Source organism: Babylonia areolata, chromosome 7, assembly GCF_041734735.1.
Source record: "Babylonia areolata isolate BAREFJ2019XMU chromosome 7, ASM4173473v1, whole genome shotgun sequence".
Lineage (NCBI taxonomy): Eukaryota > Metazoa > Mollusca > Gastropoda > Neogastropoda > Buccinidae > Babylonia > Babylonia areolata.
Window position 1 is genome coordinate 23565528 of NC_134882.1, and position 11901 is coordinate 23577428.

Below are 11901 nucleotides of genomic sequence, written 5' to 3' on the forward strand. Positions count from 1 at the left end.
CACTGCCAGGCACAGAGTGGGAGCAAACTGTTCTACTACTGGGCATGCCACATTCATTGCTGACTGTGACACACCGTCAGCACAACTGATAATGGAAGTTCCACACAAAAACAATGGTTCCTAGCTTGCAAGTCCCATTCCGACAGAAGGAGAGAACAACACATGCTGGAGCAATTGCATTCACTCTACACACAGCTGACCAGAAGCAGAAAGCAGACCCAAGTACACAGCACATCGCTGACAGTGACACAGTTTTCACGTGTTGTCCTACCCGTGGCTCGCGCCGCCTTCAAGAGCCTCGATACATGTGCGGAGTGAAAACTGGCGGCCAATTGCAGCTCTCCACAAACCAGGTTCCACCATTTTAACACACTAGTCCAACACATGCACAAAATAACAAATGACAAGCTAACTTTTTAGTCAATGTTCCTGCTACAACCACTGACGTTTCAAAGGCTTGAACTGGAGCACTGAAAATTTTTGCTGCACTATGTTTTCTCGCACCTCCCTAGATTCAGAGAGAGAGAGAGTAATGATGGTAACTATTGGTCTGTTTTCTGTTTAAGGCTACATGACTAAATATATCGATTCTACTGCTGCATCCACTACAAGAAATACTGAAAGCAGATCAAGACAGAGAGATATCGAGACAAACAGACAGATAGAGACAATCTCGGACCAATCAACAAACGAAACAAAGGAGATGCCTCACCAAAATAACGGAGACGGAGATGACGACAGACTCTCGGTGGACGTCGTCAGAGTGTGGCTGCCAGATGGAGTGGGCACAGTCCTTGTGCCGATCTTTCTGGAAGTAGGGCAGGGACAGAGCAGAGGCCGGAGAAGCGGACATTCCCCACGTCACCACGATGTATATGATGGCAGTGTCGGAACGAGACGACGGTATCACCTGCGTGTGGAGCATGCAAGATTCCCAAAAAGGACCACTTCATAAAAGCAATCAATACAATACTGAAAAATCGAGAAGTGATTTAAATTACACACGATGCGCATGGTTTTCCATTGGCCTACAAACATATGTATAGTTCAGGCACACGTGCACCATGAACAGCATTAGAAATGGATTTGAAAAATGGATGTTTCAACCGAAAAATTATGATAGCTGTGCTTTTTCAGTGTGAACAATGGAAGCGGCGCACGTGCTAAAAAGCACCTCTGATCATCAGTTTTCATTACATTGGTTGCATACAACGCCGGAAATCCAGCATCATTTCAACGTGCCCCAAGGACGAACATGTGCAAGTTCCCAAGTCGTCCTTAAAGGTGACCCGAAGTGAAATGCACCATGCTCGAAGAACCTGGCTAATGGGTAAATAATCACCGTGCCATGCATTAAACTGAACACAGCCGCACATTAAAGCAATATATCAGTTTAAAGTATCAGACTGGCGGAAAACAGAACCCCGCCAGATAGTACCTGGCTCACAAGAAAGGAAACGGCAAGAGGTCAATTGTGACGAAACATGGACTGTGTTCAAAGCCAACTTCCAGGCTGATCGGTTTTGAACCACTGCGTGAAACGACGGATGTTCTCTGAATCAAACCTGCAGCCCATCACATTCATCGTTTTCAAAAAGCTGCGACAGTCAAATCATTGTCTCTGCAACATGTGCTTTCTTTGGGCATGACGGAGTTGGCAAACACGCGCTTTCCACATCGGTAATCTCAACTTCGAACAGTCTGTGTTATTGATGTTTCAGCAGCTTATTTTAACTCTTCTTCCGTAAAACCGGGTTCAAAATGATAACTTTTATGGAACGAAACCGATCTCCATCCCGACATAGACCTTGCACAATATTTGTTTTCTTTCTTTTCGCAAGTTCTTGCCCAACATTACTTTACTAATTTATTTATTTTGATCTTCTTCGCAAGTCAGCCAAAATGGAAAGTGAATTTCCGTACTGGTGACGTTACAGCCTTTTCAAAATGGAGGCTCCCATGATGACTCGAAAAATCACATTTGAACAAAGTTGGTTGTTTTTTTCTGAAAATACACATGTATTTGCTTTTGAATGTATTGGACGAGCAATAACTACCTAAAATGCAGATATGTAAGCCATAAAGCCAGACCACTTCGTGTCCCTTTTTAACCTTTAGTGAACCCTGCACATTTTTGTTCAGTTTTCTTGTTTTGGGGACAGACCACCTGATCGCAAAGTCCATGATTCTTTACCAGGACAGCCGTGTCAACACGAGACAACTGCACATGGGGAATACATTTTTGACTTACGTGTGTTAACAATGTGAGTCTGTATAATCACCAGGGTTGAGATGCAGTAGTAGTGCTAAATTTGCTCAGCGGCTAGAACAATCGCTCACCGTCAAAGGGAACGGACGTGTTTTTTGAAACGCTCCGCAGCAGAAGAGATGAATCACAGGCTGTGACCCTTCGTTCTCGCGACATGCAGTTGCATTCACAACTCAGATCAAGAAATAATCATGACTGCAGGGGTGTGAATTCAGCTACTGGTTTGCAAAGTTTCAAGTTTGTGATAACTTCACGCAAGTGTGGGTACAATGGAGTTTTCCGGGACAGGGGTGTGAGGAAGGTAGGAAGACTCTTTATTTTATCTCCTTGTCCGGAGCAATTTTGAAACAAGTATTTTCATATTTTGTAACCCTCTCTCTTTCGATAGCAAAGACATCAAAATTGATATGTGTGGTGACAGTCTTTTGGAAATACAATTAAAAAAAACAAAAAAACAATGCCACCAAAACGTAATGCAGGAAATAAAAGAAAAAATCGTTCATCTGATGTTAGCAGTAGTTTTCAGGACTGTAGTACTGCTGAGTCTATGGTGGGGTTAAAAGAAAACAAAAAACAACGATCTGAATCATTAAGCAACCAAAAGACATTGAAGGAATTTGTGAGTGGGACAGAAACAATGGCAACCAAGGAAGTAAATAAGACATGCATAGCAGAGAGGGAGGGGGGACAAACGGTATTCAAGAACAGTTAGGTATCATTGAGAGAGTCTTGAATGAAAAACTGAATACTTTAAAAACCAAAATTGATGCCAGTGAATCACGTTTATTTCACCACATTTCTGAGCAGTTTGACAGATTGCGTGGTGACATTTTTGAATTGCAGCAGGAAAATGATAACAGCAAAATTAGAAGACAGTGAAGACACTTTAGAAGACCTGCAAGAGGAAATCAAAACACTGAAAAAGATTAGCCAAATAGATAAGGAAAAAATAAACGACCTGGAACAGTACCAGAGAAGAGATTCTGTACGTTTTCTGGGGGTGGGGCAAGAATCAAAAGACGAATCCACAATGGAATCAGAACAAAAAGTGTTGAAAATCATCAGGGATAATTTATAGCTGCAAAGTGTGTCAAGGGCAGATAACAGCATTGCTCACAGAGTCGGTCAAAGTGTCGGCAACAGGCCCCGTCACATAATAGTAAAATTTATTTCAAGAAAACTTAAAACAGAAATCGTCAAAAACAGAAGACTGCTGAAAGGAACACATACAGGAATAGTTGAGGACTTAACCCCACTTAACATGAAACGTTTAATGGAAGTAAAAAACAACTCGTGTGTAAAAAAACTGCTGGACAAAGGAGGGAGTGATTTATGCCCAACTGAAAGACAATACAATTACAAAAGTGGTGCACGGAGACATGAGTGTACTGAAGGACACATCCGCCATCACTCCAGGCCCGGACCACGCAGTGTCACCAGCGCACAGTGAGCAGAGGGAGAGACGTTCCAGACTGCCAGGCCGCCAGGTGACCAGCACGCCCAGACACACCCACCACCCGCTGTCCACTCCACGTCAACGCAGACCCTGCCCCAACTCCAGGGAGGTTCCAACGGGAGGTGGATCGCGAGCTGCTGACAGGAAGTTGACCAAAGACCAACAGCCAGCGAAGGTGAACCCAGCCAGGCACCAGTCGTCTTCCCCCAGCAGCCCCAGAAGCAACGGGATCGCCAGCAACCAGTGGAGAGCCAGGCCATGGAGACTGAGCAGACACTGACATGTCCCAGAGAAAAAGTATCCACCAAGCTCTGAAAGGCAAATTCTATATTTTGACATTCATTTTTTAATTTTTTATGTAATTTTTTTTTTTTTTTTTTGGTGTGTGTGTGGGGGTGTATGTAGGGGCGGGGGGGGGGGAGGGTGGTGGTGACGGGTGGTGGTGGAAGGTATTGTTTACTGCAGTGAGGGAGAAAGGGATAGAGAATGGAGGGACTGTGTAATATGAAGACAAAGTAGGGATGGGGGAAGACCGTACATTTATACGTAACATTATTACATTACTACTGTCCTTTCTTTGCTGCCGCTGTTGATGCAGTCAATGTGATAATGATGAACAGTGTGTGTGTGGGTGGGTGGGTGTGGGTGGGTGTGTATCCTCCGCTAATATTAACCACAAGTGTGCGCGTGCGCGCACGAACAGGCACACACATACTCCCATCGCCCCCCACACCCCTCTTTGTCCCATTTTCTTCACATGTATTGTATACATACTTGATTCCTCACCCCCAACCCACCCCCTCCTTGCCAGTGGTTTGGTGGCGTCTGGATTTGGTGTGATCCGAGTAGCGTGAAGCGTTTTTCATGTGCAAAATGGTCTCTCACGATTCTACATCATTGTGGAGTGAAATGCTACTTTTTTTTCTCCTTGTGTGAGTGTGTGTGTGTGTGTGTGTGTGACCATTTTCCACCCGACCTCCTCCCTCCAACGACCCGACCCCCTTCTCAATCTCCTTCAGCAAGCAAGGAATCCCTGAGCACCTAGTATTGTGTTTCACAAGAGAATTCATAAAAGAAAAAAAAAGCAATCAAAATCATTCAGTATGATTTGTACATAATTTAACCTTACTGTATGTCACTTTTTCTAGTGAAAATGTAAAATAATATGTCTCGATTTCGGTTTGTATTTCTTGGTATTTTTTCATCTTTTTATTTTTATTTTCTTTTTTTTTCTTTTTTTTCTTTTTTTTTTTCATACGTTTTTTCAATGAAGAATGTGCTTTTGACGAGTTCACTTAAGCTCACATATGCCTTAATTTGCAAACTAAGTCGTGGTTTATTTATTCATTTGTTTAATCAGTTATTCATTTTTGTGCAGTTGAGCTCAATAACGTCTATTGAATGCAACCATGTCAGAGAGAGCGACTGTTCAAGAAAAGGAGGATGAGTGGCCATGTGAATGTAAGAACTGAAAGAAAGCGGGCAGGTTTTTTTTTAATGGGATAACACTTTATATGAGGTGGCTGAGGAACGCAAGTGACACAAATGTAAAATGTATCTATATTATAACGAAAATGAGTAAAGTGGTTATTAGAATAATGATACAATACAATGAATAGTCTTACGCTGTCATCTCTCAATTGCCAAGGCCTTGGTAATTTTGCTAAAAGAAGAGATGTCCTTCAATATCTGAGATAAAAACAATACTCTATATATTTTCTACAAGACACACATTTTCCTCCTAAATCTGAGCGTCAAATTAGAGCAGAATGGGGATATGAATGTATATTTTCATCCAAAAATAAGAGATCTAGGGGGGTAACTATTTTACTTAACAACAATTTTGACTTGAAGATAGAGAAATGCATCAAAGATAGTCAGGGAAATTATATAATTCTTATAATAAATACCATGGGTAAACAAACTGCTCTAGTAAATGTATGTGGACCGAATAGAGACGACCCATCATTTTTTAAAGACATCAGTGAAAACTTGAAGATCTGTTAGTAACAAATATAATAATAGCAGGAGACTGGAATCTTGTTATCAGCCCGAATTTAGATTATCATAATTACAAACATATTAATAATACTAAAGCAAGGGATACAGTACTGGATATGATATCACAATTAGAACTAGTAGACATTTGGCGAGAATTTAATCCAGAAATTTTACGATACACCTGGAGAAGAACAAATCCATTTCAGCAAAGTCGGTTAGATTTCTTCCTAGTTTCTGAAACACTTATCTCTGACGTAAAAAATGCAGACATTTGTTATGGATATCGTAGTGACCATTCCCTCATTACATTAGAAATGATGTTTAAAGCAGAAAAGAAACATAAACCTTTTTGGAAATTTAACTCTTCCTTGTTAAAAGATCAGATATATGTAGAACTTATTAATGAAACCACTGAAAGTGTAAAGGAACAATATGCAGTATTGATAGTATACCCGGGATAAAATCAAAGATATTCTAAATAGCGAATTGCACTTCACAATATCAGACCAATTATTTTTAGACACCCTGTTAATGGAAATAAGAGCAAATACTGTAGCATATGCCATTAAAAAGAAAGGAGAACAAAGAGTAAAAGAAGAAGGTCTGGAATAAGACATACAGGCGATAGAAAAAAATAGTGATAGAAGTGTAAAGGAAGCATACCAGTTAGAGGAAAAGAAGAAACAATTAGAAGAAATAAGAAAAACAAAAATGGATGGGATCATCATTAGGTCAAAGGCAAGATGGGCGTCACATGAAGAAAAAATAACAAAATACTTCTGTTCACAAGAAAAAAGACACTTTGCGAGTAAACAAATGCTAAAACTAGTTACAGACAATGGACAGGTCTTAACGAAAACAGAGGAAATGTTAGAAGAAACTAGGTCTTTTTTTACAAAGAACTATATAAAGAAAGAAATACACAAGAGGTTGACTTAGGAACTTACGTCACAAATCTACCACATTTAAGTGAACAAGAAGCTGAGGTACTGGAGGGAATTATTACTAAAGAAGAAGCATCTATAGCATTAAAGAATATGAATAATGACAAAAGTCCAGGAACTGATGGGGTGACAGTCAATTTCTTTAAGTTTTTCTGGAAACAAATTGGGGATTTTGTAGTTCGTTCTATTAATGAAGGATTTTACAAAGGAAGAATGTCTATAACACAAAGGGAAGGGGTAATAGTATGTCTACCTAAAGCAGATAAGCCTAGGGAATTCTTAAAAAACTGGAGACCAATTACTCTTTTAAATGTCACCTAAAAAATTGGAACAGCATGCATTGCAAATCGAATCAAAGCTGTCTTACCAAAACTGATAAATGAAGATCAAACGGGGTTCATACCAGGAAGATATATTGGGGATAATTTAAGATCTCTGTGTGATATGATTCATTACCTGGAAAAAAAAAGAACCTACCAGGATTGCTCGTATCGATAGATTTTGAAAAAGCTTTTGACTCGATTAATTGGGGGTTCATGAAAAATGTACTGAAAGAATTTGGATTTGGGAAGGATAAATGCAACTGGGTAGCCTCTTTTTATAATGATATAAAGTCTTATGTAGTAGTCAATGGAAAGGTATCCCAACATTTTGATATAAATAGAGGGTGTCGTCAGGGAGACCCGATATCGCCTTATTTGTTTGTCCTATGTTCAGAGATACTTGCATGCAAAATTCGTGACGACGAAAAAATAAAAGGTATAAAAATATCCGACACCGAATTTAAAATAAATCAGTTTGCAGACGATACAACATTCACATTAGAAGGAGACAGATGCTCATACGAAAGGTTGTTTGAAACACTAAATGAATTTGAAGATATTTCAGGCCTAAGACTTAACTTTGAAAAAACAACAAATGTTTGGTTAGGAAAAAAGAAAAATTCGCCTGAAAGATACTTAGTTCACAAAGAGATGCAATGGAATCCAAAAAAGTTCAAAATATTGGGAATTTGGTTTACTAACGAAATATCAGACATAACAAAAATTAATATTGCAGATAAATTTGTTGATGTCATTAATCTATTCAAAACGTACGCAAAAAGAATATGCACGCCTTTGGGTAGAGTGGCAGTGCTAAAATCATTAATACTTACAAAATTAACTTACTTATGGATTTTACTGCCCAACCCGCCAGAAAACGAACCGAAAAGACTGCAAAAAATGTGCTATGAGTTTGTATGGGGCAAAAAAACAGACAAAATCAAAAGACAGTATTCGGTGCAAAACGTTGAGCAAGGAGGTATAGGAATACCGGATATAATAACTTTCGTTAAGTCCTTAAAATTGTCATGGATAAGGAAATTATACACAGGAACCCAAAAGTGGAGGCAAATATTACTTAAACAATGTCCAGAAATAATTAACTTAAACTGTTACGGAGCCAAAAGATTTATCAAAAGTAAATGTAATCACTTCTGGAAAGATGTATTCGTGGCATTTGATCAATTCAACAACCACGTAAAATTACAAAACTACAAAGAACTTGTATCAGAACCTATATTTTATAATGACAAATTTAAAGTAGGTAACGTTGATTTTTGTTTCAATGACTGGGCAAAAAAGAATGTGTATTTAGTAAAAGATGTATTAAGTGAAGACGGAGGCTTTCTGAGCCATGAACAATTCTGTAAAAAATGGAACATAAGGGTTAACTACTTACACTATCAAAGTTGTACACAAGCAATAAAACAGTACATTAAAAAGGAAAGGATAATAATAATCAACAACGAAAGTAACCAGAACACAAAAGCATTAGACAGGATATGTACAGTTATAAAAGGATCAAGAACATATTATAATATTTTGCTTGAAAAAATAGAAATATATCACATAAAACCGTTCGTTAATTGGGAGAGAAAACTGGATGTTGTAATAGATTGGAAAACTGCTTTAGAGTTAATTAAGAAGACGAAAGAAATCAAACTAAAATGGTTCCAAATCCGAATTTGCTTTAGAATTCTAGTCACAAATAGTATTCTTAGAAGAATGGGATTGACAGAAAGTGAAAAATGCAACTTTTGCAATATTGAAAAAGATACTATACATCATTATCTGTGGGAATGCAACTATACTCAGTCTTACTGGTTAGAACTGGACACATTATTGAAAGATAAGTGCCAAGTGTGTGAGAGATTATCTTTTAATACTGAACTTGTTTTGTTTGGAACTGACGACAAAATGAAAATAGATGAAGTACTCAACCTGATTATATTATGGGCTAAATTTTTTATATACAAAAGTAGAATCAATAAAATCAGACCAACAATATCAGCATTCGTGAAGGAAGTAAAGTACAACTACCGCACTGAAAAATATGTGTCCAGAATGGAAATGCGCTATAACAACTTTGAACAGAAGTGCTTCCCGTACATGGGAATAATAAACGATTTAAATGATTAGTCTAGTATGGTACATCGGAATATATAAGAATGGTTAAAGAAACTTTTTTTTTTTTTTTTTTTTTTTTTGCTGTCGGTATCATTGCTGTCTTATTTCTACTTTATTGTATTTTATTTTTGTATACAACACTGCCAACCACACGTACAGACATACCGGCGACAGGCGAATTTCTGCAACACCATATGCTAAATCTCAATTGCCATTTATGTATCTGTGTTGAATTGAAATATCAAATGCTTTGGTGCCATTAAGCCAACATTCAAGTGTTTATGTGTAGCCCATTTCGTTTGTCAATGTGTGTGTGAATGTGCGCGCGAGAGTGTGCGAGAGCGAGCGTTTTGTGCATATGTGAGTATTGGGCAGGAGGGGGGATGGTGGGGGGAAGGGGTGTATGCGTGTTTGTGTCTGGCTGTTTGCTACTCTGTGTATGTAAGAGAGAAAGAGAATAACATAATGATCGGACAGATGGCTAGCTTATGTAACAGGTTTTGATGTTTTGATAATAATAATAATTGATAATACTGTTGTTGTTGTTTTTTCTTCATGATTATGTTTGTACATTCTAAGAACCTGTACTAAACTGGATTATTCTCGGTGTTCCCTCGATGTCTCAGAAGGAGATTATGTTGCTAGTTTTGTGGTATATTGACCGAGGGATTATACGTCAGAGTGTGTGTCAGTGTGTGTGGGCCTCACTGAGTGTGTGTTTGTTCGGATTGGGGAGATGAAAAAACAAAAAAAACACAAAAACCTTGCAGTTGGATGAATGATATAACTTCAGTGAAGCGAGGGTCAGTGTTTATTTGTTTTCTTTGAAACAGATTCTACGGTGTAATGCTTCATTGTTTTTGTTGGAATCAAACAATGTATTTTGTTATATTGTTTACCCAAATGTGAAATCTGATTACATGTTTCTTGACAAATATAACCTTCTCTGCAAGGGAAAAAAAAAAGAAAGAAAAAAGAAAATTGCTCAGCGTGAAGAAATTTCCAAGCCTACACTAATTCCAAAGACATAAGAAGGGATTCTGACATTTCATCATCCAAGCCTTGAATCGTCCAGATTATGGTATTGGGATTATGAATGTGCATGATGGAAAATCAGAAGAGTTCAGCCCTTCGGGATTTTTATGTTGTTTCTGTTGATGTTGTAGTTTTCCTTCTTTTTGCCATCATTTTTTTTTTTTTTTTTTTTATACCAGGGAACATGACTGGTGGTTTAGCTATCCTACTTTTGTTCTCCAATGTGCTAAATTTCATCTGCTGTCAAGAAATTGCAAGTGGAAAAAAATTCAGTCATGCATGGTGCCACACTACGTTCAGAAATCATTCCTGCTCCAAAGAAAGCGCAGCTTGTCTGCCTCGAAAAACAAAGTTAATGATCATCATCCTGTAGTCAAATTGGCACTCACCAGTCGTCATGAAAATATTTTAAAACTTAACTCTGCAGCATCTAAAAACCTGCATTATCCCACCTTTTGAACCTTTCATAAGCTCGCCTTTCGAGCTGACAGATCAGCTGAAGATGCCATTAGCACTGGTCTCTACGGCTACAGCCCGACGTGTCAATAGTCCGACGTTCATTTGCCCGACGTGTTGATAGTCCGAAAAGCCGCTGCATTACATGAAACATTTTAGTCCGACGTAGCAATGGTCCGACGTGGCAATAATCCAAGTGTTAATTTTTTTATTGAGGTCGTGAAAATTTTGTTCAACCTCACATTTGTCAGTCTCCTTCAGAAGTTTATTTCCTTTGAATGTCATTTGTTGTTTCAATTTTTTCAAGTTATTGACACACATACACGCATGACTGTCCGTTTGTCTCTCTCTCTATCTTTAACTATCTGTCTGCCTACTCTGTCTGACTCTTCCCCCGCCCCCTCCAATGGCACTACTCTAGATGGGCTGTTACGAAGTCAAAATACTGAGAAGTACTAGAAGTTGACAGCTGATGTGATCAGAACGATAACATATCAAAAACAAAAGAACTCAGATTTCAGGTAGACCAAGTCTGGCTCTACACCACTTATCATTGAAAACAAGCAAATAGAGATTTGTATTTGTATTGCTTTTTATCACAACAGATTTCTCTGTGTGAAATTCGGGCTGCTCTCCCAAGGGAGAGCGCGTCGCTATACTACAGCGCCACCCATTTCCTTTTGTATTTTTTCCTGCGTGCAGTTTTATTTGTTTATCCTATCGATCATCAATGAATTGAAATTTCCCAGACTGATCACTTCCAATAATTTGAAACGGCAGAAAAATATGGAAAGAAATGTTTTTAAAAGCACAACAGTGGATGTAGGTATACTTTCTTTGTTGTAAAAAAAATGTGGTCACACACACACACACACAAAAGAAAGAAAGAAAACAAGGGGAAAAAAAGATAAAGAAAGAAAAAAAAGAAGAAAAGAAATCATGGTTGAGTTCAATAGAGCTGTCATTGAAAGTGTGTTCTTCTTCGCTTTTAGTATTATTAGGTAGGTCCGGCCAAATTTTCAAATTTTTGTAGAAGTCTCGTATTTGTAAGAATATAAGAGTGCAATAAGGTAAGGTGCTACACCAAATTTCAAAGCAATATCTCAAACAGTTTTTGAGATATAAAGTTTTGAATTTTAAAAAAATTCCACGATTTTAGTCAGTCTCACAAAATGGCATTTTAGAACCCGTGTAGAATTGCCACTAATGCATTCTCATAGTCAAAACTCTTCATATATGATCTATATAGTACGCAGAAGACCTCAGAATTTATTCAGTTGGCTGTTTATG

The 11901-nt window shown here is 38.2% G+C and overlaps 1 protein-coding gene across 1 annotated transcript in view; it reads right to left on the bottom strand.

The window, feature by feature from the left end:
• Positions 1-11901, bottom strand: part of LOC143284207 (uncharacterized) — a 67887-nt gene that overhangs the window by 46403 nt on the left and 9583 nt on the right. The window contains exon 3 of the mRNA XM_076590875.1: positions 713-910. Within this exon, the coding sequence (XP_076446990.1) occupies positions 713-910 (198 nt within the window). The remainder of the gene's footprint in view (positions 1-712; positions 911-11901) is intronic.